The sequence below is a fragment of the Cherax quadricarinatus genome, chromosome 7 (genome assembly GCF_038502225.1).
Source record: "Cherax quadricarinatus isolate ZL_2023a chromosome 7, ASM3850222v1, whole genome shotgun sequence".
Taxonomy (NCBI): domain Eukaryota; kingdom Metazoa; phylum Arthropoda; class Malacostraca; order Decapoda; family Parastacidae; genus Cherax; species Cherax quadricarinatus.
Window position 1 is genome coordinate 63450078 of NC_091298.1, and position 27863 is coordinate 63477940.

A 27863-nucleotide genomic window follows, 5' to 3' on the forward strand; every position below is an offset into this window, starting at 1 on the left:
TTGGGATATATGTCGTTTAGAGTGACATGTTAACTGTCGTGCCGGCATGCCTCTGGCAAGACAGTGATAGTCCCAATTATGTGAAAGTATTTCTTTTTCAGGCCACCCTGCCTCAGGGAGAGAGAGCCAGCATGTTAAAAAGTCATGCTTGAATATTCCAAGCCCTATAATTTTGAAATTATAAGTAAAATTCCCTGTGCCATGACACAGGGAATTGTGCTGAACTTTAATCATTAGATGACCACTCCAGTTTATACAGGGTAAAAACTTACTATTCTAGACTGCATGGAAATGAATTTAAGAGAGATTAATGACATTTATTAAGCTCTGCCTTTGATAACACCTTCCACGTTAAGCATCATCATAAGAGATCATTGGCATCACACTAGCAAACAATGAACAGCATAATAAAACTTTCACATGTAGCAAGACATCAGGAAATCATTACCATCACACTAGCAAACAAAGAGCAACACAATACAACTTTCTTATACAATAAGACACCAGTAATTCAGAATGGTCTGGAGCATCACCACTAATATACAGCACATGTAAGAGCATTATAGAAAGGTACTGTAAAGTACAAAGAGCAGTACTCAAGCAATGCATGAATGATTGATAATTATAATGTACAGCATATGTAAAAGCATTCCCCCTTCTCCTGTATATGTTAAAAAATTTAAAAAAAGAAACTTTCGTTTTTATTTTTAGGTCACCCTGCCTCGGTGGGATACAGCTGGTTCGTTGGAAAAAGAAAATGTTAAGTGCATTATAGTAAAGTACTGAAAAAGTACACAAAACTGTATTCAAGTAACACATAGATGGTTGATTACAGGTACCGTAACCCTGCTTGTCACTACTTGAAAAATACTAAGGAATTACAAGTACCGTAACCCTGCTTGTCACTACTTGAAAGATACTAAGGAATTACAGGTACCGTAGCCCTGCTTGTCACCACTTGGAAGATACTAAGGAATTACAGGTACCGTAACCCTGCTTGTCACCACTTGGAAGATACTAAGGAATTACAGGTACCGTAACCCTGCTTGTCACCACTTGGAAGATACTAAGGAATTACAGGTGCCGTAACCCTGCTTGTCACTACTTGAAAGATACTAAGGAATTACAGGTACCGTAACCCTGCTTGTCACCACTTGGAAGATACTAAGGAATTACAGGTGCCGTAACCCTGCTTGTCACTACTTGAAAGATACTAAGGAATTACAGGTGCCGTAACCCTGCTTGTCACTACTGGAAAGATACCAAGGAATTACAGGTACCGTAACCCTGCTTGTCACCACTTGGAAGATACTAAGGAATTACAGGTGCCGTAACCCTGCTTGTCACTACTTGAAAGATACTAAGGAATTACAGGTACCATAACCCTGCTTGTCACCAATTGAAAGATAGTAAGGAATTACAGGTACCGTAACCCTGCTTGTCACCACTTGGAAGATACTAAGGAATTACAGGTACCATAACCCTGCTTGTCACTACTTGAAAGATACTAAGGAATTACAGGTACCGTAGCCCTGCTTGTCACCACTTGGAAGATACTAAGGAATTACAGGTACCGTAACCCTGCTTGTCACTACTTGGAAGATACTAAGGAATTACAGGTACTATAACCCTGCTTGTCACTACTTGAAAGATACTAAGGAATTACAGGTACCGTAACCCTGCTTGTCACTACTTGAAAGATACTAAGGAATTACAGGTACCATAACCCTGCTTGTCACTACTTGAAAGATACTAAGGAATTACAGGTACCGTAACCCTGCTTGTCACTACTTGAAAGATACTAAGGAATTACAGGTACCGTAACCCTGCTTGTCACCACTTGCAAGATACTAAGGAATTACAGGTACCGTAACCCTGCTTGTCACCACTTGGAAGATACTAAGGAATTACAGGTACCGTAACCCTGCTTGTCACCACTTGGAAGATACTAAGGAATTACAGGTGCCGTAACCCTGCTTGTCACTACTTGAAAGATACTAAGGAATTACAGGTACCGTAACCCTGCTTGTCACCACTTGGAAGATACTAAGGAATTACAGGTACCGTAACCCTGCTTGTCACTACTTGAAAGATACTAAGGAATTACAGGTGCCGTAACCCTGCTTGTCACTACTGGAAAGATACCAAGGAATTACAGGTACCGTAACCCTGCTTGTCACCACTTGGAAGATACTAAGGAATTACAGGTGCCGTAACCCTGCTTGTCACTACTTGAAAGATACTAAGGAATTACAGGTACCATAACCCTGCTTGTCACCAATTGAAAGATACTAAGGAATTACAGGTACCGTAACCCTGCTTGTCACCACTTGGAAGATACTAAGGAATTACAGGTACCATAACCCTGCTTGTCACTACTTGAAAGATACTAAGGAATTACAGGTACCGTAGCCCTGCTTGTCACCACTTGGAAGATACTAAGGAATTACAGGTACCGTAACCCTGCTTGTCACTACTTGGAAGATACTAAGGAATTACAGGTACTATAACCCTGCTTGTCACTACTTGAAAGATACTAAGGAATTACAGGTACCGTAACCCTGCTTGTCACTACTTGAAAGATACTAAGGAATTACAGGTACCATAACCCTGCTTGTCACTACTTGAAAGATACTAAGGAATTACAGGTACCGTAACCCTGCTTGTCACTACTTGAAAGATACTAAGGAATTACAGGTACCGTAACCCTGCTTGTCACCACTTGCAAGATACTAAGGAATTACAGGTACCGTAACCCTGCTTGTCACCACTTGGAAGATACTAAGGAATTACAGGTACCGTAACCCTGCTTGTCACCACTTGGAAGATACTAAGGAAAACAAGATTACAGATAAATGATAATACTATTTTTTTGTCAAGTAGTGTTTTAACAACTAATTTAGACGATGATCTATTGTATACCCCCTTATTTTGTATATAAACTGGAATGTAAGGAAATGTTAATGAGACAGGTCTTGCCTTCACTGCGGGTGGGATGCAAACGCTCTGTGGGAAATACACCATCCTCTTGACCAGGAAGACGGCTTGACTGACCAGGCAAGCTGCTGGACCGCACATTACCATTAAGCCGTTCTGTCCTCCAGGCAATATACTCGCTTATCTACAAAAATATCAAAAAGGAATATTAATTTTCAAGCATCCAAAAAAGTTAAGAAAAATTTAATTTACACAACTACATTATAATAGCTATGTCCGAAGATGTTCATATCTGGGTGAAGCCTATTCCTAAGTGATTTAGCCATAACTTGATAAAGCCAATCAACAGGCTTGCATGCACATGTTAGACAAGAGTGAGTGGAGGCAAATGGTGTTTTTGATTTGATGTGTTGGAGTTTGGGCAAGGTAACATTTATAATGGGATTCAGGGAAACCAGTTACCCAGACTCCAGTCCTGAAGGCGAGAAGTACAGTGCCTGCATTCTGAAGGAGAGGTGGGAATGTTATAGTTTGGAAGGCTATCTTAGGCGTGATGTTGGCGTGCTGCTGGTAAGACAGTAATTAAATCAACAATGGTGAGATTGTCGCCTCTATTGAAAGAGTTAGGAACAAGAGAGAAAATAGGATTGCAGATGAATGAGGAGGATATAGTAAGGGAAGATGATGTGTAGGCCAATTGTTTACCCTGAAGTATTAAAAAGAATAACACTTAGATAAGAGAAAGAAACTATTTGTTGTATTTATGGATTTAGAAAAGTCATGAGAAAATGAATAGGGAAGCAATGTGGCAAATATTATCAATGTATGTAATAGATAGTAAGTTACTAAAAGTGGAGACAGACAAGTTGGGGTATGCAGGATAGAGATTGGGGCTATTTTCTAGTAAAAGTAGTTGTTAGACAAGAATGTACGATGTCACCACAGTTATTTAACATATTTATTGATGGGGTTATAAGAGAAGTGAATGCTAAGGTGTTGGGCAGAGGTTTGAGATTAAAAATAATGAATCTGATACAAAGTATGAGCTGTCACAGTTGTTCTTTGCCAATGACAAGTCTTATGGAATATTTTCAAGAGAGGCTGTAAAGGATAGTGGACAAAATTGGGAAGGTGTACCTTTCAATGACCTTTGTGTTTGAAGGGTGTTTAGAGTTTTCTTACTCCCACAGCCCAGCCCTGGAAATTAATAACAGAGAAAAGAGCAAGGTGACAAGAGTAACATAAGAATCTAGCCAATGAAGAATGGATATCAGGTTGGAGAGTAAGAATTTTTTGTGTTATCACATATAAAACTCACCTGTGCCTGGGTGTTGGCATTGGTAGCAGGTGTCTGATCGACGCTTTGTCTCACACGCTGGCTCTCTGGTGGCTTCAAGGGTGCATTGTCATAGTCACCACATCCTGAAAGCTAAAGATTAAACACAATTAATATTTTTTTTTTTAACATGTCGGCCATTTCCCAGAGGCAGGGCGACCCAAAAAGAAAGAAAAACTAAAAAAAGAACATAAGAATAGAGGAACACTGCAGAAGGCCTACTGGCCCATACAAGGCAGGTCCTTATCAAAATGACCTCTACCCAAAGCTACCCAAGAATTTACTCCCATACCCAATGACAAGTCAAACCCAGCCCCTCCCACTCATATATTTGTCCAATCTATTTTTAAAACTGCCCAAAGTCCTAGCCTTAATCACCCTACTGTGAAGACTGTTCCACTTTCATCATCATCATTCAACACTTTCACCATCACTCATATAATAACTGTCTTTGCAGAGGCGCTCAGATATGACAGCTCAGATGTTCCTCCAAATTGCCAATATCTCAAACCCCTCCTTTAAAGTGCAGGCATTGTACTTCACACTTCTAGGACTCAAGTCCTTCACTATATTTCTTAAACTCAATACATCATCTTAACCTACAAGTGTAGTATGTCTTCACCTTACCTTGGCAGATGGTCATAGAGTTAAAAAAAAATCCACATTAGATATTGTGCTACTCTATTATTATTTTACCCCCTCCACACACACACACATACACACTGGGACACAACTAAAGGTTAAAGATGTACAAGTCACAGGGATGTTAGAAAGTATTTCTTCAGTTTCAGAGTAGTCAGGAAGTGGAATGATCTTGGTACGATGAGGTCCAAGAGGCTGCAAAGGAGTGACTCTAGAAAGTGGTACATTGAGGGGCAAGGCCAGGAGCTGAGAATTGCTCCCTGCAACAATGAGTGAGAATACAGTTATATTCCCGATGAAGTGCTAAACCCATAGGGGCCATATATCACTTTGAGAATGGAAGGTAATCATATTTGATTCAAGGAAGGGTAATAGTATTTTCATACATTTCTGTTGCATTCTCACAAAAGTTCCAATATTTTCTCATAGTATCTTCATTCTTTCCAAATATCTTGCTTCATACGGAAACAATGTTGAATGATACACAAACAACCTTACATGCCAGTTTATTTGTTCCAGTCATGATCTTGTACCTTTTTGTCCTTATGTTCAATGGTTCACACACATACACCAGTACGATCCTTCATACAATATTTCAAGGAGTACTGCAGCTCTTAAAACTTGCGTAAAAAGCCATGAAGAAATGGGCAAATATATATAAATTTAGCTCTAAGGCTCTCCCTTTTTACTGGACTTTAGAAGGTACATACTACAAGTAGAATTTTTAATATAAACAGCCTTTAAACATTATTTAACTTTTATAGCAAATTCACTTTAAACCTGTAATTTGGAGAGGAAACTTTAGGTGACATTTCAGTTTATCCTGAACCACTATCAGATAGTGAACTGATAATGTCCAGGACGGACCAAAACGTCTACATTATCCCCTCCAAAACTGTGGATTATTGGTGAATCTTTTCAGCCATGATATTACTTCTCCTTAAAAGCAAATTATTTCTCAGGAATTACTGCCTGAAAAAATACAATAAAATGTGTCAATAGCTATAAAGGTATAGTGACATTCATGCTTCAACAATTTTACTACTACAAAATAAAACTCAAAAAACTACAAGACAATTCTTACATGAAGTGAGTCCTCTGGGCTGACGTGCAGTGGACGGGGGTGAGGGGGGGGGACAGCGTAGTTTGCGTTGTCGCTCATGGCGTCCGAGTTGTGATCTAATCTGTGGTGAGGCCAGTGGTGTAGGGGAACATAGGTCTGTATGTGAGATGTTGGAGATGAGGAAGATTCTGCCACAGGTGTTGGTGTAGTAGAATTTGAATAGTCAGGCTGCAAGCTTGGGTGTGAGTAACCAGTGTGTGTGAAGGATGTTGGTGATGAAGATACTGTCAGTGTTGTTGAGGTGACAGAACTGGGGCTGGGGTGCAAGTACCCTACTTGTGGGCCTGAAGGCAAATGACCAGTGTGAGAAATGGGAGGGTTGCTGTTGCTGCCTCGGTTATGGAACGAGGATTGGAAGAGGTCGCCGCGTCGCTTGGCGCTCTGCTGGTTAGATAAAGCCCATGATAACTCCAGGGAAGGTCTCAAGCTTTATCAAACTAACATATAATACACAAAAACACTTTTCCATGCAGATACAATACTTACATTCACTTCCATGAGACCTTCCCGAGAATTTGCCATCAACAGTGTTAATTGTAAGAAAGTTATCATTACACCAATGGAATACTACAGTACATACCATCAAGTTTTCTAGTGTTAACACCCAATCATGTCACTTCCCTTCCTTCATTGTTAAACTCTGATATTGTAATTTAAACTTAAATAAAACAAAAGTTAAGCATCAATTAGGAGATGCTATTTTTATGCTAGCTACTTCCCACCAAAATAAAAAAATCTGAGTTAAATAAATGAAAAATTTGGGTAACAAAAAAGTATGGCAAGTTTTTATCCTGTTTCCAAGGACTGTAAATACAAAAACATTTAAATCTTGCAGCAAAATTATTTCGTGCATGAAACATTGAACTAATCAAGATTTAGTTAAAAACTGGGCTTAAAAGCAATTCCTTGCAAATCTCCACCCATCCTTCCCCTTCAGCACCTTTGTTACCTGTGTAAATAGAGCCCATCTGAAAGACTGTTGGGCTTACCAAATATTCTTTACTTAAATGCCAACTATATACACATTAGTGTTAGTGATTAGTTCTTCATTATGGCATTATCAATATAAAGCACAGAACATACAACTGACAAACTAATGAATAGTCAGAGATAAAATAAAAAACTAAAGCAAATGTCTATAATTCAACAACTCTCTTGAGTTACAGTGTGCATAATCAGCTTTGTAATAAATAAATATGTATAGTGTGTTCTCCATGGGGAAGTGGAACAGAATTCTTCCTCCGTAAGCCATGCATGTCGTAAGAGGCGACTGAAATGCCGGGAGCAAGGGCTAGTAACCCCTTCTCCTGTATGTATTACTAAATTTGAAAGGAGAAACTTTCGTTTTTCCTTTTGGGCCACCCCACCTCGGTGGGATACGGCTGGTACGTTGAAAGAAGAAAGTATAGTGCGTGTGTGCCTAATAGTAGAGACTAAGTGCCAGGGTATTTGCTGGTGAAAAGTAATATACTGCACAGTATCAATTTCTGTTATCTAAAGTAACTTTCATACATGTTTTCAACACAATAAATGTGTGAGAGAGAGAGAGAGAGAGAGAGAGAGAGAGAGAGAGAGAGAGAGAGAGAGAGAGAGAAAGAGAGAGAAAGAGAGAGAAAGAGAGAGAGAGAGAGAGAGAGAGAAAGAGAGAGAAAGAGAGAGAAAGAGAGAGAAAGAGAGAGAAAGAGAGAAAGAGAGAAAGAGAGAAAGAGAGAAAGAGAGAGAGAGAGAGGGGGAGAGAGAGAGGGGAAAGAGAGAGGGGGTGGGGAAAGAGAGAGGGGGTGGGGAAAGAGAGAGGGGTGGGGAAAGAGAGAGGGGGTGGGGGAAAGAGAGAGGGGGGGGGAAAGAGAGAGGGGTGGGGAAAGAGAGAGAGAGAGGGGGGTGGGGAAAGAGAGAGGGGGTGGGGAAAGAGAGAGAGGGGGGTGGGGAAAGAGAGAGGGAGGTGGGGAGAGAGTGTGTGTGTGAGAGTGAGAGTGTGAGAGAGAGAGAGAGAGAGTGTGAGAGAGTAAGAGAGTGATAGACAGAGATAGATATATATAGAGAAAAAGAGAGAAAAAGAAAGCAAGAAAGTGAGAAAGATGGGAGTAGAATGCAAACTCTTCTTGAAACATGCACATGTGGTCTAACAAAGTGTCTACACTGACAATGACGCACTTCTATTATGTAACTGAAGATCCATGGCCAAAAGATACTACGGTAACTTCTAATGAAAGCCAGTTAGGCATCTATGTACAAATTATTGCCCCCCCCCCCCTTCCCTGGCAGAAATAGCACTTTAAAAACATGGAAATTTTCAAACCAGCATTGAAAGAGAAATAGAGAATGACACTAGAGGTTAATGTTGGAGTACAAAGAAAATCAATCAAGAAGGAAAAAGCAGATCTGCATCAATGAGAAAGGTAGAGAGAACAGCTCAACATATTTATTGCTAAGTGCAGAGACATGAAACTAACTAATGGAGAACATAATGCTGAATAGTTGTAAGCTGTAAAATAGGATGAGGAAATGGCCCAAGTAAATGCTGTTGACATGAACAGATACTGAGTTATGGTCAGCAGACTTCAGGAAGCACAGAACACAAGGTAGAATGTAATTCAACTTTTAAACACTTTATATACAAAATGCCACACATGAATGAAGCAATAGTGCATGTGTGGGTATGTGTGTCTGTGTGGGCAAAAATAAAGGCGGGAAGACTTGATACGAAAACACAAATTCTAACGTTTGTTGGTTTTACAAGAAGATTTCCTTCTTAGCAGATGGAAAATGCTAAATGACATGCCATTTTGTCTGGCAGTGAAGCAGCTCTAGATGAAGATCTTTTAAAAAGTATGATGATGTAAATATATGTTTGAAACAAAAAAGGGTACATAATAATATACCAGTTATTGAATACTACTTTCCAGAGATTTTACCAATCAATTAACTGCAAACTTCTAGGGAAATTCTTGTAAGCAGAGTTGCCTGGGGCTACCAGATATGTGAGGCTTCAGACCTCGTAGTATACAATTATTATCATTGGGAAGAGCTAAACAAGGAATGATCATACAGTTCCTGAGGAATGGAAGGCAATCAGATTTAATCTAAGAGAAGGCAGCTCAAATTTCCTGGATCAAGAAATTACAATGTCACTTATTAGAAACCCTCTGCTAATTTTACTAATAAAAATGGGAAATGGTGCCTCACAGGCACCATTAAAAATAATAATTAACAATCATATACTGCAAAATAGTTACAATATTCTGAACTGGCTTAAATGGACACTAAAAACTTGAGATAATGGTCTACCTGAGCTTACAAAAAAATCAATTCAAAATACATGTTCATTACCTATTGTTTACCTGCTGGGTTTTTCCACTCACTGACCCCAAACACACACAATGAACATGAAATAGACACAAGAGTATGAAGGGCAGGTACAAAACCTGTACGGACATAGTGTCAAGGCGGTTAATAACAGTGACCAAGGAGAGACATACACAGAATTCCAAGTTACTTTCTTGCAACTATATACACAAGCCACAATGAACCCTTTCATGCACACTAACTTCAAACTTTCCAATTCCTTATAATAAAGTGGACATAAAATATATATGTAGTATTATATGAATTTAGTGCAAGCCAAAAATTACCATTTCAGTGCAGCATGCAGACACAGAAACACTATGCAGCATCATCACAGCATATACATCTTCAAACATTTAAGCAAGCTTTTGGGTCCAACCTACTTGTGCTGAGCGTGCAGGTAATGGTGGTGGGGAAGAGTCTGCCTGCTCCTCCAGTGGCTCAGTCCAGCGATCACTGGAGCGATAGTACACCCATGTAGTCAGTGCTCACTTGAGTTGTTGTTGTTATTCTAGTACTGAATAAGAGATAGTAAGTTCCCATCCTCCTTTCATTAGGCAGGCAGACACTAGTCAGGAAAATGTACGTACTCAAAATACAGCCATCAGCAATACCATACCATATGTGTAGAAGTGATGCTATATGGAGAAAAAGAGAGAGGTTAAGAGAGTGGTGAAGCAATGTATTCACCAAATTATAAGAAAAAGTTTTGGAGTTGTTGTAGAGAACAAATGGATTTGTCAGTTAAAAATAGGAGAGGAGAGTCTGTGATTTCGGAAAATAAATCTTTAAAAAGAGCCAGTACCCTGAATAAGATAAAAAAAAGTATAGTAAGTTGTCATCAGAGAGCATGCATAGTTCCTTTGTATAAAGGCAAAGGGGATAAAAGAGAGTGCAAAAATTATAGGGGGATAAGTCTGTTGAGTGTACCTGGTAAAGTGTATGGTAGAGTTATAATTGAAAGAATTAAGAGTAAGACGGAGAATAGGATAGCAGATGAACAAGGAGGCTTTAGGAAAGGTAGGGGGTGTGTGGACCAGGTGTTTACAGTGAAACATATAAGTGAACAGTATTTAGATAAGGCTAAAGAGGTCTTTGTGGCATTTATGGATTTGGAAAAGGCGTATGACAGGGTGGATAGGGGGGGCAATGTGGCAGATGTTGCAAGTGTATGGTAGGGAGGTAGGTTACTGAAAGCAGTGAAGAGTTTTTACTAGTGAGGCTCAAGTTAGAGTATGTAGAAAAGAGGGAAATTTTTTCCCAGTAAAAGTAGGCCTTAGACAAGGATGTGTGATGTCACCGTGGTTGTTTAATATATTTATAGATGGGGTTGTACGAGGGTCTTGGCAAGAGGCGTGGAGTTAAAAGATAAAGAATCACACACTGGGTGGGAGTTGTCACTTCTGCTCTTTGCTGATGACACTGTGCTCTTGGTAGATTCTGAAGAGAAGCTGCAGAGATTGGTGGATGAATTTGGTAGGGTGTGCAAAAGAAGAAAATTAAAGGTGAATACAGGAAAGAGTAAGGTTATGAGGGATAACAAAAAGATTAGGTGATGAAGATTGAATATCAGATTGGAGGGAGAGAGTATGGAGGAGGTGAACAATACCATAACTGGAACAATACACAAATAACCTGCACATAAGAGACTGAAACCAAAAACTAGTCACACTGTTGCTACTTAATGATTAAAGTAAAACATAAATGTCATCATAAGTTTGTTTTCTATGTGTGGGTTATTTGTGAATATAGCATTTAGAAATTATAGCTAAGAAGCAAGGTAAATTATAAAATAATACAAGTGAGCTGCAATCCAAGTTAGTACCTATCTTTTTCTGGTATAACTGCAACCACATCAATGTACTGATTTACATGGTAAATCAGTACATAATATACAGCACAAGTTATACAAGTCACTAGCCAACAGCCTGTTGGTTAGTGACTTGCATAACTCAACCGATTTGTTTAAATATATGTTTTGCTTGATGTGGGGCTCCTTCCTGGTGTTGCAGAGTTGTTTGCAGTGTCCTGCCTTCAGTTTTAAGTCTCACTTGCCATGAGTTCAAACCCCACTTGTTCTGTGGTTTATGTAATCCCCTCTTTATTACCGTACTTTTTTTTATGCCTCCATTCTGTTACCTGATATTCTTGTCGGTCCACTTGGTAGTCGCTGTGATGTGATCTAGACGGCTCATGGTAGTCGTGTGAAGTGCGCTGGTCGACTGTGAAGGACCGTGAAGAATTTCCAGTGCCATACCCAGAGCTGTTACTGGAACGTGGAGGTGACAAGCTCCGATCATACCTGAACACGAATCAATGAGACGATATTCCAAATTCTATGAAAATCACTGAATCCCTTGTTTACAGCTGAGTAAGCACTACAATGCTTCAAAACTAAAACTTTCCACAGTTTTAAATCAATATTTAATTCCATAAATTTTAATCTCTCCAGACCAGAGAAAAGGCCTATATTTTCATGTCTTCACGGGAGACAGCTGTCAAGTTTAAAACCTCTTTAAATACTTTATCTTATAGAATGAAAGAAATTTTTTAGGACTGTAACCTCACCTTGCTATGAATTAATATTATATGCAGTAAAACGTGCAATTTAATCCTGCCTAATATACCTAGGCTTAGCCTAAATTTTGTTACTTAACATTAATTAATATTTTAAATTTGTGATATTCAGATTTATTTAAGCTGACCAAGTTGTAAAAAATATTAATAAAATCAGTGTTTACTTGGTAAAGCATAGATTGCTGCCAGGATGATATTACCAATTATCATTTTTATGTGCTTGAAATCAGTGTTCCATACCTTATTCCTTGGAATGAATAAATAATGCTAAGAAATCAATATACTCAGAGTGCACAACATCACTATTATAAAATATAACCAACCTGTGATTATGGCGAGATTTTTGGTGTTTACGAGAGAGCTGCTCAGGAGTGGTGAGATTCTCGTAATCTCCCTCACTGCCTCCCAACAGGAAGCCACAAGTAGGCACATTACATCCTCTGTTAAGATGAAAACAACTTATAATACTAATACAATATATGTGAATTTATAACAGTACATTTTTCTTTTACTTCAAATTTTCATATTACAAAAAAAAAAAAATACACTGCAATATGTACATTCCAAAATGGTCTCTAAAAATTCAGAATTTTGCAAATTAGATCACAAACACAGAATTTTAATTTGAAAAATCTCCAGTTTATCTACAAGTCAACAAAATGACACTTTTTCAGCTATTATAAGAGATACAAAATGAGGTCACAAAACTGACTCAGGTGTGGTAAGGTCGTGGGTTAGATTATGGTGGTTCTGAAATGGTCTTATATTCTTCCCCAGTTTTAAAACTAGTTCTTTAGAACATGGTAAAACACTACTAAATGATAAAAAGTGAAACATTATGAAACATGTCTATGACTGCATCAAGCTCCTATTTTTTTTAAACATGGTGTTAATGGCTTAATTGTAAATTCCTACTATTTTTTGGTTTAAACTGGCCAATATTGCTAAATTTCCTAAGTGTATTAGTGGTAATGTGGTTTTCCTTTATAAATATAAAGCTTAATTCTGACTAGTGGTATTGATAGTTCGTATTTTTTTTTTTTTTTTTTTGTAAAAATTGAATATTTTCTAAATAGTAGATGTGTAGCTCACGTACATACATGTACTGCCACATCTCCAATATGGACGGGGTTCAAAATTCACATGTGATTAAAACATGAATAAGAAAATATTAAATTGCTGTATATTTCTTATTTCTTTAAAGATATGAATGTTATTACTCTCGATAATTTCATAATTTATCTTGTGTATTCAGAGTAAATAGTTTATCTTGGTGGTTCTGCTTTGTGCAACTTGACATTATGTGCTTTATGTGACTCACTAGCATACAAGGTTTTAATGTTATGCAGTGACAGAATAGTGACATGAAGCTCAGAACTGAAATCTAGAGGATAAGTGGGATTAACTAGGATCTGGAGAGATTGTAGGCCTGGGTGCTTACTACTTTCACACATCCAGCCTAAAACAATCAGAACAAGAGTCACTAGGTTCCAGCTGAGCTGTGTAAGATGCTGATGATCCAATACACTTTATACCTGATTACCTTGCAGTATACTCCAATCTATTCCAATCACTATTCTTGCCCATTACTGAAGTTTACAATAACAAGAAACTAAGAAATGAAATCTAGAATACTGACCCGATTCACATGTTAATCTGGAGCGACAAAGATTTGCTAAAGAAAAAGCAACACATGATCCTGGCTTTGCAAGATGTGTGATGAAGTTTGTGACAAGCTTGTTATGGAGTTGAGAAAAAATATTAAAAGATGAGGAGGAGGAAAAACAAACCTGCGTGGCGTTCCATCGGGATGTGGTGGGACAATGGTGACAGTGACAGTCATGGAAGTTTTGAGCAAGTCCACCATCTGCTCTTGTGATAAGGTTGCTAAAGTTACTGTGCAAATCTGTGAAAAATACTCTTTCAGTGACTTATTAATTACAGTGTCAAGTATATTTATATAGAAAAGACTTAGCATATAAAAGGATTCTCCGTAAAAATACACGAGCATGAATCCACTATAAATATGGTAATGAACCTTTTTCCTGTCTCCTACGTTGATTTACGTCAATGATGCCAGTGTCACTACATACATCTATGTTTCAAGCAGAGCTATTTCACCTATGCTGTGAGCAGTAAATATGGCCTAGACATGAGAGAATGGATTTGTTTGGTGAATGCACAGAGTATAAAAAAAATAATTCCTGCCCTACACAGTGCATGATGGAAAAAGCAACTCTGATGGTTGTTTTTATGATTTTAATGATATTTCTTGGTATCAATTAACAGAACTGAAGACATAGTGAAATACAGATGATTTTGGTCAGTTTCAGACCAGAAGCAGCTTGAAGTAGGGCTCAAAGTAGCTGCAATATTCAATTTTTGGCAGTTTTCCAGTGGAAGAATAGGTGGCCTTCCCCCCCCCCCCCTCCCAGTCTAGTTTATGGATTTTTGCTAAGTCTCCCTCAATTACTGGGATGGCCTAAACCACTGGTTATATTTTATTATGCATGAAACAAAGTAAAACTTTGATTCACCAAAAACCCGAACTTAGGAGAGGATTGTCAGGATGACATTCTGATCTATCTTGGACCATTAACAAATCATAACTGAGAAAGTAAAAAGAATTGAAGCCCAGAAGACAGAATGGAGTGAGGGCAGTGGTGGCAGTAGCAGAAGTGGCATCAACAATAGCAGCAGTGGTAGTAATAATGAGGTAGTAGTAGAGGTAATGGTAAAAACAAACAGTAGAAATAATAAATCATAGTAGTGTGGTAGTCAGATGGTCTCTAAAATTGAGAACAATCTCTTATGGGCGTAAACCCAGTGGTAATGAAACGTATCTAATATGGCCTAACTCCTCAACTTAACACAGGTCTAATTTTCATTTAGCACATCAACTGTTTCTCACAATAATTTTCTCATCAATTGTTTCTCATACAGGCAGTGTGACCCAGAAAGAGAGAAGACATTCACCAAACATACTTTGCTCTCTAGCTGTCCTTCCAGAAAGGCATGGAGATCCAGGGCCAATGGTCACCTATTGAAAAACCCAACCCACCTTCACTGTGAAGACATCCATCCCAAATAATAAATTCCCATAGCTAGCTGGTTTCTTAAGATCCCTTTGTAGGTTCCGTCATTTTATTTTTTTTAACAAGTTGGCCATCTCCCACTGAGGCAGGGTGACCCAAAAAGAAAATACTTTCATCATCATTCAACACTTTCACCTCACTCAAACATAATCACTGTTTTTGCAGAGGTGCCCAGAACACAGCAGTTTAGAAGCATATATGAATAAAGATACACAACATATCCCTCCAAACTGCCAATATCCCAAACCCCTCCTTTAAAGTGCAAGCATTGTACTTCCCATAATACCAACAACTACTCACCTTTATTCATTGTGATCTACCAAATTCTTGCATGTCTGCTCAATGCTGAAATCTTGAAGTCTCAACACATCATTTAAATTGTTCTCTCAAGCCTTTCTAGGACATCCTTTTTATCCTTCCATCCATCCTAGATTTATACACACCTGATTAACCTATCTCACTTCATTTTAAGTTTCTACATTGCCACACCCTAACTCAGATAAGGCATTTCCCTTTTCTCTAACCTACTCACTGTAAATCTGAATATAAAGCTTTATATTGTCCACAATGTAATAAACACTTTCTCACCTCCACAAGTCTTGCTCCTTGACGCAGGCCAGACTGGGATGCCAGACCATAAGGCTCAACCTCGGTAATGACTCCATCTTGTTGCACATTAAATCCAAGTAATCCTGCCTGGTTTCGTCGCAGTTCCAGTTCCTTGGGAAAAATATTTAATTAAAAATATGATCTGATAGGCTTACTACTAACCTGAGACCAATTTTGAAGGTTCATCCACTCTTGCAGCTTGGCCTATGGCCAGGCTTCATGACATAAAAAAGTCATCATAACATTTAAAAAAAAGAGTCAAGAATAAAAAGCCACAATACTATGACTGGAACAATACACAGATAACCAGCACATACGAGAATGCAACTTATGATGACATTTCGGTCAGGCTTGGACCATTAAGTAGTCAGACTGAAACATCATCATGAGTTTCATTGTCTTATGTGTGGGTTATTTGTTTATTAACCCATAAACTATCCAAATATAGATCTACGTTTGTGCACGTAGCGCTCCGACCTTGATTTTCTCCATAAGAAAGAATGTAAAAAAAAAATAAAGATCTACATTCTGAGCGCTATGCGAGCGAACGTAGATCTACGTTTGGACAGTTTAAGGGTTAAAGAGTAATATACATTTAGAAAAAAAAAAAAGAGAGAGAGGAAAAACTGGAAGGAACAAAATGTAAAAAGAAAAAGAGCAAGGAAATTAGTAAACAGATAAATGAAAAGAATATGCAGAGGTCATAACAATTTACTATAATAAGTCAACTGTGTATTATTATTGATTATATCATCTTTTTTTCAACATATCGGCTGTCTCCCACTGATGTAAAGTGACCCAAGAAAGAGGATACATTTTCATTGTCACTCATTCAATTATTATCTTGCCAGAAGCATGCTGACATCACAGTTCTGATGGCCCTCTAAACTGTAACATCACCACTCCTCCTTCAGAGTGCAGGCACTATACTTCCCACCTCCAAGAGTCAAGTCTGGCTAACCAGTTTCCCCTACAGCCCTTCAAAAATGTCACTCTGCTATCACTCCAACAGGACATCAAGACATAAAAAAGCCACTTGTCTCCATTCACTAATGCAGTAACACAAGCCAGGTGGATATCCAGGCCCCCAGCACCTTCCTGGGATGACCTCCACCCTAGATCATCTAGCCATCCTATTTTGCTCCATTCTCTTTAAATCTCAAAACTACAAAACTACCCTTCTTGAAAAAGAGTCCAGTCACTGGATCCATTATGTACCTCTGTAATTTTTTGACTACCGCCTGCAGCAAAGGGATGGGGTGCATAATAAAGATATTAAACTTGCCACGGTACACGCAGGGATTGAACCTGTGGTGAGCGAGTCGTAAAACTCCAGACCGACCGCGAGTTCAATCCCTACCTGTAACGTGGTTTGTTTGCAATCGTGTCATTACCGTTTCTAGAGTCATATTAAACTTGAAGAAACGTATGGAGGGCAATAATTTTTTTTAGCTTTATAAGGTATCAATAAAATAGTGTATTACAAATGATAGAGCAGGTGAGTCTTACCAGAGTCTCTGCCCCCTGTGTGACCGCTGAGAGTCTGGTCACTATCTCAGACAGTATCTCTTCACCGTCTGCTTCTGGTGTTCCTGCTCGCAGGTTCACAAGTAGACATTCACCTTGGTGGTAAAATATACACAGCCTGATGGAAAAGGTAAAAAGATTATAAAGAAGCATCACAACAAATAATACTGCATTTACAGGATACACTTCTGTGTCATGAAGAGTTATTATACAAGAAGAGGCAAATAAGCTTTAAGATACTGGAAAATCAACCAATTTTCTCAAGCATTATACTCTAATACCTTGTGTATTATCACGGCATTACAGGTCCACAGCATAAAAAGTGGCTTTTCATGAAGAAAAAAAAGAGGCCTAAATAAGCTTACCCTTGATGTGGTTTTATGGTCCAACCAATGACACTCTTGCATGGGGCAGCGAAAATGACTGCAGCTGACGACTCCTCAACCACCACTAAGGAATCTACTGAGATACCCAATACACACTCCACCTGAGATCAAAAAAAGGCACAAACTGTGAAGACATAGGGGCTTGGTCATCCAACAGGCTTGTGTGAACATGTTAGATATGAGTGAGTGGAGGCAAGTGGTTTTTATGATTTGATGTGCTGTTGGAGAAACTAAACTGTAACATGAATGCACTTCTGACAAGACAGTGATTGACTGAGTGACTGTGAGAGCATTTTCTATTTTGTCGGGTCACCCTTCCTTGGTAAGACATGGCTGGAGTTTTAAAAGAAGATTAATAATAATAGTCCTTCATATCCTATCCAACTCTTCGATGACCATCCCCTACACTCTCCATCCATCCCAGAGCTAAACACATACTCTCTTTACTGATCTTACTAAATTCTTTCTATATGACCAAACCATCTTGACAACTCTTTCTCCTAATCCCAAAATTACTCTGTATCTTACATGTTGCAAAACTGTCTTCTAGTTTCTTTACGCCTTGATCTGTGTGTAACATTTACACCACACAACTGTCTCAGACAACACACCTCCACAGCCTCCATCCATGTCCTAAAAACTAATATAAGCAGATTCATTGTCCATTAAGTCCATACCCATTTCCTTATTTCCAAGATAACACAAATATGATACAGAAGGAAAAAAAAATCTTATACCAATCAATAATATATATTTTAAACCTTGTCCATAACACAAATATGATAAAAAAAAAAAAAGACCTACAAATGAGACGTCTCAAACTTTGCCCTGATACAGACAGTAGGATCAAACTAAATGAGCCACATCTTACGTTGTGTTGCAGTGCTGCATCGTTGACAGTCAGAGGCCATGACAGAGCACCACGCACCGTTGCATCGGGAATGTATTTCACTCCTTTCTTTTCTTTCTTGCCACCTCGAGAAAAGCCCATTAATGCTGAAAATATTTAATCTGTTAATGAAACCATATTTAGATAAAGAATATCAATTACTCTACATCTCAAAATTTTTTTTTAACAAGGCAATATTTTTTTTAACACACCAGCTGTATCCCACTGAAGCAGGGTGACCTAATAAGAAAAAACAAGATTTTCTTTTTACATTTAATAATTTATACAGGAGAAGGGGTTACTAGCCCCTTACTTCCGGCATTTTAGTTGCTTCTTATGCCACGCGTGGCTTACAGAGGAAGAATTCTTTTCCACTTCCCACTTATTAAGTGTAGATAGTGAAGATGTTAACATCAATTTGAGCTGAGAGAGCTTGAACTACTATACAAATAAAGAATGTGAGCTGGGAAGTACAGTGCCTGCACTCTAAATGAGAGGTTTGGGATATTTGCTGTTTGGAGGGACATTTGAACTATCCTTCCAAACATGAGGGACATGACAGTCATAGTGTGAATGATGGTGAAAGTGTTTCTTTTTCAGATCACCCTGCCTCAGTGGGAGACAGTCAGTGTGTTAAAAGGAAAAAATGAAGTAATAAATACAGTGGACCCCCGCATACTGATCACCTCCGAATGCGACCAATTATGTAAGTGTATTTATGTAAGTGCGTTTGTACGTGTATGTTTGGGGGTCTGAAATGGACTAATCTACTTCACAATATTCCTTATGGGAACAAATTCGGTCAGTACTGGCACCTGAACATACTTCTGGAGTGAAAAAATATCGTTAACTGGGGGTCCACTGTACATAGAAGCTAACTAGACAGTGGATGTGCAAGGCAATAATACGACAGAAGCAGACTTCACCTAGGGGTTCAAGCCAAAACTGCCAAAAATTAATTCACTTTAGTAAAGATGGGCAGGGCCAAGAGCTAGAGCATCCTCCCTTTTTACCATCCTGCAAACTCAAACAGGTTAATTACAAATACATCATCAAGATTCTTAATAAAAATCTGAAGTGAGAAGAAAACGAGCAGTGAAATGTGACTTATTGCCTTCTAGTACTTACAAAATTTAGTGGAGGTGTCCAGGGTAGTGGAAGACGAATGATTGAGAGCCAAGTCCTTCAGATACTCATGTCTTGTACGGGTTGCCATTGCTACAAATTTCTCCGATCGTAATGCTGCTATTTCTCCGTTGATAGCTGCAATAGTAAGAGAAGATAAATGACAGCTTCGTTATCACTTCAAAGTTTTAAGAGATGGCTTATAAATGAAATTACATACTTATTTATATACAGTACTACAGTACACTTACTTCAAGGTTCTTTATTTTCAATATCATTTCATATAGCTTTTGCTATATGAAATGTACACATTTCTTAACACATTCCTCTCTTGCAATCTCACATTTCTTAATAATTCATTCAAATTCCTTCATATCAAGAAGTGTTGTAAAGTACTTAAAAAAATTTACTTCATGTATATAAGTTTATGAACATAACAGCATCATCTGTCATACACACAAGTATAAGCTCTTAACTGTTTAAATACAACACAGCACTGCATATGTGTTTAAAGCGTTAAATGCTGATGGAATGTGTGCAGGATAACTTTCATGAAGGGATTCAGGGGACAATGGTTAGACAGAATAGAGTCCTGGAGGTGGGAAGGGCAGTGTCTGCACTCTGAAAGTAGGGATGGGATGGGTAAAGATGTTGCAGTCTGAGGGGTAATCTGGCTGTGATGTCAACACACTTCCAGAAAGATGGCATCTGAGTGAATACTGATGAATATTTTCTTAAGTGTGTAAAGGTAGAAAGTTGAAAGTGAACATTGATAACAGTAAGATGATGAGGGTCTCAAACAATTCTGCTGAAGAAAAATTGGATATCATATGGGAAGGAGGGAGAATAGAATAAGTGAATGTCTTCAGATATTTGGGAGTTGACTTGTCAGCGGATGGGTTTATGAAGGATGAAGTTAACCACAGAATTGATGAAGGAAAAAAGGTGAGTGGTGCCTTGAGATATCTGTGGAGACAAAGAATGTTATCCATGGAGGCAAAGAAGGGAATGTACGAGAGTATAGTGGTACCAACACTCTTATATGGGTGTGAAACACGGGTTGTAAATGCTGCAGCGAGGAGGCGGCTGGAGGCAGTGGAGATATACTGTCTAAGGGCAATGTGTGATGTAAATATTATGCAGAGAATTCGTAGTGTGGAAATTAGGTGGAGGTGTGAAATTACTAAAAGTATTAGTCATAGGGCTGAAGAGGGGCTGTTGAGGTGGTTTGGTCATTTAGAGAGAATGGAACAAAGTAGAATGACTTGGAGAGCGTGAAAATCTGTTGGAAAAGGAAAGAGGGGTAGGGGTCGTCCCCAAAAAGGTTGGAGGGAGGGGGGGTAAAGGAGGTATTGTGGGTGAAGGGCTTGGACTTTCAGCAAGTGTGCATGTGCTTGTTAGATAGGAGTGAATGGAGACGAACGGTTTTTGGGACTTGACGAGCTGTTGGAGTGTGAGCACGGTAATATCTTGTGAATTGATTCAGGGAAACCAGTTAGCTGGACTTGAGTCCTGGAAATAGGAAGTACAATGCCTGCACTTTAAAGGAGGGGTTTGGGATATTGGCAGTTTGGATGGACATCTAACCTGTCATATCTGAGCCCCTCTGCAAAGACAGTGTTTATGTATGAATGATGGTTAAAATGTTGAATGATGATGAAAGTTTTTCTTTCTTTTCTGGGGTTTTCTGTCTTTTTGGATCACCCTGCCTTGGTGGGAAATGGCCGACATGTTAAAAAAAATAAAATCTTTGGGTCACCCTTCCTTGACAGGAGATGGCCTTTAAAGGATGGATTTAGGATATTTGTTGTTTGGATGGATATCTAGACTGTCACATTTGTGCGCCTCTGGCAAGACAATGATAGTGTGAATGATGGTGAGTGTTTCTTTTTCGGGTCACCCTGCCTTGGTGGGAGACGGCCAGTGTGTTAAAAAAAAAAAATAAATAAGTAATGTCAGAACTTAACCTTTAGCTAGGAGAAAGTCAGTAAAAGCTTTAGACTTGGGGAAGGTTGCTCCTTCAGCCATCATGGGACCAAAGAGAGGTACATCTCGGAATCTGCTTACAGTTACCCTGAAAATCAAATTTTATCATTTATAATAAATGTAGATCAGATCAATATTTACACTTAATTTTAACTATGTGGTTGATTGCAGGTCACATATTTAGGCAATGAAAAGAAAGATATAACTTATGTATCAGATTCAATCCTTGACACTAGCTACAAGCCAGAAATGGTTAACTTTTCAAAATAAATGCCAAGTCTTGTTTAGGACTAGTGAATCTGCTGACTACTGCTTGCATTTACAGTGCTCATGTTGGACAAGCTGCCAGCATGAATAGCCTGAGTGATCAAGCAATCTGCCAGACTTAGTTTGGAGACCTGGCTGTGTGGGTATTAACCACCAAAACCAACAGTTTACCAGCAATATCATTTATTTTCTTACACTCCTATCAACTCAATAATACCACCATCAATTATCATTTATCTGTCCTATGCTTTAAGCCCTTCTAATATACACATCACTCACTCTGCCCCTCTCAACTTACTACAACTCTTATGCAAATTTCATGATAAAATTAAGGTACTATTTCCTAAAACATACCTGTACTGGGTATTTTCTGTGCAAGGATTGACAGCCTGTACTACAATGAAGACATGCTGGAAGTGACTGCGAATGTGCTTTGGGCTGAATGGAGGTGCTCCTGGCTCTTGGAAAATGATGGTCACAATATCATTGCCAATGTGTCGCTTCCTCAGAAGCTGCTTTCGATTATTTGAAGTAAAAGGAAGCAACGTAGATACATGAAACATTATTTCTGCATCACGATACTGGTTGTACACACTATATAAGCCAGTTGAGTCAGCTGAAAGGGAAAAAAATAAAATACTAAACTAAAAATACAAAAATTCAGTGATATTCAAAACAGAAATGTGTACTGTACTGGATATAAAATACATCAACCTCAGCCACAGTACAGGCAAAAGGTTATGTTTACAATTATTTGTAAGTGAAAGCATTTCTTCTTTTTTTTTTTTGGGTCACCCTGCCTTGGTAGGAGATGGCTGATGTACTTGGGAAAAGAAAAAAAAATGTAAGCAAGGTAATATTTTGTGAAGGAATTCAGGGAAACCGGTTAGCTGGACTTGATTCCTGGAGGTGAGAAGTACAATGCCGGCACTCTAAAGGAGGGGGCTGAGATACTTGCTTTTTGGAGGGACATCTGAAATGTCATATCTGTGTGCCTCTAGCAAGACTGATAGTATAAATGATGGTGAAAGTTTTTCTTTTTTCAGGTCACCTTGTCTCGGTGGGAGACGGTCAATGTGTTAAAAAAAAAAAAGTCATTACACAAGTGTATATATATGTATTTACCTGAGATAAAGAAACCATAATTGAGAGAGATAAATAAAGTGAGATCTAGGTAGTAGGTTGGTAGACAGCAACCGCCCAGGGAGGTACTACCGTCCTGCCAAGTGAGTGTAAAACTGAAGCCTGTAATTGTTTTACACGACGGTAAGATTGCTGGTGTCTCTTTTTTATCTGTCTCATACACATGCAAGATTTCAGGTATGTCTTGCTACTTCTGCTTACACTTAGGTCACACTACACATACATGTACAAGCATATATATACACACCCCTTTGGGTTTTCTTCTATTTTCTTTCTAGTTCTTGTTCTTGTTTATTTCCTCTTACCTCCATGGGGAAGTGGAACAGAATTCTTCCTCCGTAAGCCATGCGTGTTGTAAGAGGCGACTAAAATGCCGGGAGCAAGGAGCTAGTAACCCCTTCTCCTGTATATATTACTAAATGTAAAAGGAGAAACTTTCGTTTTTCCTTTTGGGCCACCCCGCCTCGGTGGGATACGGCCGGTGTGTTGAAAGAAGAAAGAAGAAATAAAGTGAGAATACCTGGGAGGTGCGTTGACTTGTCAGCTAAGAGTAACAGTGGCAAGATACTGAACAAGAAGGCAGAGATATTGAGAGATGGAGAATATTTTGAGTTTTTAAGGTTAAATGATAAAAAAGAAAGTGGAGATTTATACAAGCAGGGAGGAATAAGATTTGTTAAAAAAGAAGAGCCAGAAATGAGTATGGAGAAAGTTGGTAACTATAAGTTGGCTGAAAAGCAGTTGAGTGGATAGGATTAAAACCAAGGCAGTGACTTCAATACCGAATACAGTTTTGGAATGGTTGATACATTTGCAAAACGTATAATAAAAAGAATAAGAAGAAGAAGAAAATTATCAAAGTGGGAAGTCTGAATGTGCGTGGATGTTGTGCAGATGATAAGAAAGAGATGATTGTGGATGTTATGAATGAGAAGAAGCTGGATGTCCTGGCTTTAAGTGAAACAAAGCTGAAGGGAGTGGGAGAGTTTCAGTGGAGAGGAATAAATGGGATTAGGTCAGGGGTTTCAAATAGAGTTAGAGCTAAAGAAGGAGTAGCAATAATGTTGAAGGATAAGCTATGGCAGGAAAAGAGGGACTATAAATGTATTAATTCAAGGATTATGTAGAGTAAAATAAAGATTGGATGTGAAAAGTGGGTTATAATAAGCGTGTATGCACCTGGAGAAGAGAGAAGTGTAGAGGAGAGAGAGAGATTTTGGGAAATGTTGAGTGAATGCGTGGGGAGTTTTGAATCAAGTGTGAGAGTAATGGTGGTTGGGGATTTCAATGCTAAAGTGGGTAAAAATGTTATGGAGGGAGTAGTAGGTAAATTTGGGGTGCCAGGGGTAAATGTAAATGGGGAGCCTTTAATTGAGCTATGTGTAGAAAGAGATTTGGTAATAAGTAATACATATTTTATGAAAAAGAGGATAAATAAATATACAAGGTATGATGTAGCACGTAATGAAAGTAGTTTATTAGATTATGTATTGGTGGATAAAAGGTTGATGGGTAGGCTCCAGGATGTACATGTTTATAGAGGGGCAATTGATATATCGGATCATTATTTAGTTGTAGCTACAGTTAGAGTAAGAGGTAGATGGGAAAAGAGGAAGGTGGCAACAACAAGTAAGGGAGGAGGAAGTTCGGGTGAGATATAAGCGACTATTGGCAGAAAGGTGGGCTAGTGGAAAGATGAGTAGTGGGGGGGTTGAAGAGGGTTGGAATAGTTTTAAAAATGCAGTATTAGAATGTGGGGCAGAAGTTTGTGGTTATACTAGGGTGGGGGCAGGAGGAAAGAGGAGTGATTGGTGGAATGATGAAGTAAAGGGTGTGATAAAAGAGAAAAAGGTAGCTTATGAGAGGTTTTTACAAAGCAGAAGTGTTATAAGAAGAGCAGAGTATATGGAGAGTAAAAGAAAGGTAAAGAGAGTGGTGAGAGAGTGCAAAAGGAGAGCAGATGATAGAGTGGGAGAGGCACTGTCAAGAAATTTTAATGAAAATAAGAAAAATTTTTGGAGTGAGTTAAAAAAGTAAAGAAAGCCTAGGGAAAGTATGGATTTGTCAGTTAAAAACAGAGTAGGGGAGTTAGTAGATGGGGAGATGGAGGTATTAGGTAGATGCGAGAATATTTTGAGGAACTTTTAAATGTTAAGGAAGAAACAGAGGCAGTAATTTCATGCACTGGTCAGGGAGGTATACCATCTTTTAGGAGTGAAGAAGAGCAGAATGTAAGTGTGGGGGAGGTACGTGAGGCATTACGTAAAATGAAAGGGGGTAAAGCAGCTGGAATTGATGGGATCATGACAGAAATGTTAAAAGCAGGGGGGGATATAGTGTTGGAGTGGTTGGTACTTTTGTTTAATAAATGTATGAAAGAGGGGAAGGTACCTAGGGATTGGCAGAGAGCATGTATAGTCCCTTTATATAAAGGGAAAGGGGACAAAAGAGACTGTAAAAATTATAGAGGAATAAGTTTACTGAGTATACCAGGAAAAGTGTACGGTAGGGTTATAATTGAAAGAATTAGAGGTAAGACAGAATGTAGGATTGCGGATGAGCAAGGAGGTTTCAGAGTGGGTAGGGGATGTGTAGATCAAGTGTTTTCATTGAAGCATATATGTGAACAGTATTTAGATAAAGGTAGGGAAGTTTTTATTGCATTTATGGATTTAGAAAAGGCATATGATAGAGTGGATAGAGGAGCAATGTGGCAGATGTTGCAAGTATATGGAATAGGTGGTAAGTTATTAAATGCTGTAAAGAGTTTTTATGAGGATAGTGAGGCTCAGGTTAGGGTGTGTAGAAGAGAGGGAGACTACTTCCCGGTAAAAGTAGGTCTTAGACAGGGATGTGTAATGTCACCATGGTTGTTTAATATATTTATAGATGGGGTTGTAAAGGAAGTAAATGCTAGGGTGTTCGGGAGAGGGGTGGGATTAAATTTTGCGGAATCAAATTCAAAATGGGAAGTGACACAGTTACTTTTTGCTGATGATACTGTGCTTATGGGAGATTCTAAAGAAAAATTGCAAAGGTTAGTGGATGAGTTTGGGAATGTGTGTAAAGGTAGAAAGTTGAAAGTGAACATAGAAAAGAGTAAGGTGATGAGGGTGTCAAATGATATAGGTAAAGAAAAATTGGATATCAAATTGGGGAGGAGGAGTATGGAAGAAGTGAATGTTTTCAGATACTTGGGAGTTGACGTGTCGGCGGATGGATTTATGAAGGATGAGGTTAATCATAGAATTGATGAGGGAAAAAAGGTGAGTGGTGCGTTGAGGTATATGTGGAGTCAAAAAACATTTATCTATGGAGGCAAAGAAGGGTAATGTATGAAAGTATCTAGTAGTACCAACACTCTTATATGGGTGTGAAGCTTGGGTGGTAAATGCAGCAGCGAGGAGACGGTTGGAGGCAGTGGAGATGTCCTGTTTAAGGGCAATGTGTGGTGTAAATATTATGCAGAAAATTCGGAGTGTGGAAATTAGGAAAAGGTGTGGAGTTAATAAAAGTATTAGTCAGAGGGCAGAAGAGGGGTTGTTGAGGTGGTTTGGTCATTTGGAGAGAATGGATCAAAGTAGAATGACATGGAAAGCATATAAATCTATAGGAGAAGGAAGGCGGGGTAGGGGTCATCCTCGAAAGGGTTGGAGAGAGGGGGTAAAGGAGGTTTTGTGGGCAAGGGGCTTGGACATCCAGCAAGCGTGCGTGAGTGTGTTAGATAGGAGTGAATGGAGACGAATGGTATTTGGGACCTGACGATCTGTTGGAGTGTGAGCAGGGTAATATTTAGTGAAGGGATTCAGGGAAACCGGTTATTTTCATATAGTCGGACTTGAGTCCTGGAAATGGGAAGTACAATGCCTGCACTTTTAAGGGAGGGGTTTGGGATATTGGCAGTTTGGAGGGATATGTTGTGTATCTTTATATGTGTATGCTTCTAAACTGTTGTATTCTGAGCACCTCTGCAAAAACAGTGATAATGTGCGAGTGTGGTGAAAGTGTTGAATGATGATTAAAGTATTTTCTTTTTGGGGATTTTCTTTCTTTTTTTGGGTCACCCTGCCTCGGTGGGAGATGGCCGACTTGTTGAAAAAAAAAAAATAATAAAAAGAAGGGAAAATATAATACCAAAGAATTGGCAGATACTGTAGCATAAAAAATTTATTGGAAAAGTAGACAAGAGTGTGTAAAGATCACAAAATTACAGGGGTACAAGTCTTTTGAGTATCCTGGCACTCATCTTCCTACACTCTCATACAAGTAATTATAATATAAATTTATATACCGGTATGCATGATAAATTAATTAATGAATAGGTAACAGCAAATACTATTGGTAATAAAGAACATTCAAAAACAGCATACACAATATAAAAAAAAATCATATCTCACTCAAAATTTAGTATGCCAAAAATACAACTTACTCTTCTTATCAAGTCCTCCTCGATATTTATCAAAGTCCTTCAATCTAACACGCTGGCCCAGCACTTCTAAAAACTCAGAGAAGGCAGGACCAGCAGTCTCGTTATTATACATTTCCTCTTCAGTGGTCTGGCCAGCCCGGCAGTACAGCACTCCAACCTTAGTGAAGAATATTTAAACATATACATTATCAATAATTATTTCAAAGCATCTTTCACAAAATTCAATTTTACAATTTAACACTTCTGTCATATTTTGATTTTGTCTTTATGATGATGGATTAAAATAAAGTGTGGTGCTGAGACAACACATACTGTACTGTATATGCAAAATATTTATACTTAAAAATTCTCACCTCATACTACGTAATAACCTGGGAATATCTTGGATATGTAACAATTGTTATAATACACAAATAACCCCCACATAGGAGAATGAAACTTGCGTGTGAC

At 38.6% G+C, this 27863-nt stretch overlaps 1 protein-coding gene across 1 annotated transcript in view; it reads right to left on the reverse strand.

Moving 5' to 3' along the window:
* The window catches only part of LOC128687059 (signal-induced proliferation-associated 1-like protein 1), a 52128-nt gene that overhangs the window by 10829 nt on the left and 13436 nt on the right, over positions 1 to 27863 (reverse strand). Inside the window, exons 6-20 of the mRNA XM_070082115.1 lie at positions 27414 to 27570; positions 22196 to 22457; positions 21556 to 21662; positions 19592 to 19726; positions 18446 to 18570; positions 17554 to 17675; positions 17171 to 17306; positions 15641 to 15772; positions 13748 to 13863; positions 12281 to 12397; positions 11468 to 11682; positions 9764 to 9867; positions 6000 to 6422; positions 4256 to 4366; positions 2980 to 3121 (exon numbers count right to left, since the gene is read on the reverse strand). Of these exons, the coding sequence (XP_069938216.1) occupies positions 2980 to 3121; positions 4256 to 4366; positions 6000 to 6422; positions 9764 to 9867; positions 11468 to 11682; positions 12281 to 12397; positions 13748 to 13863; positions 15641 to 15772; positions 17171 to 17306; positions 17554 to 17675; positions 18446 to 18570; positions 19592 to 19726; positions 21556 to 21662; positions 22196 to 22457; positions 27414 to 27570 (2404 nt within the window). The remainder of the gene's footprint in view (positions 1 to 2979; positions 3122 to 4255; positions 4367 to 5999; positions 6423 to 9763; positions 9868 to 11467; positions 11683 to 12280; positions 12398 to 13747; positions 13864 to 15640; positions 15773 to 17170; positions 17307 to 17553; positions 17676 to 18445; positions 18571 to 19591; positions 19727 to 21555; positions 21663 to 22195; positions 22458 to 27413; positions 27571 to 27863) is intronic.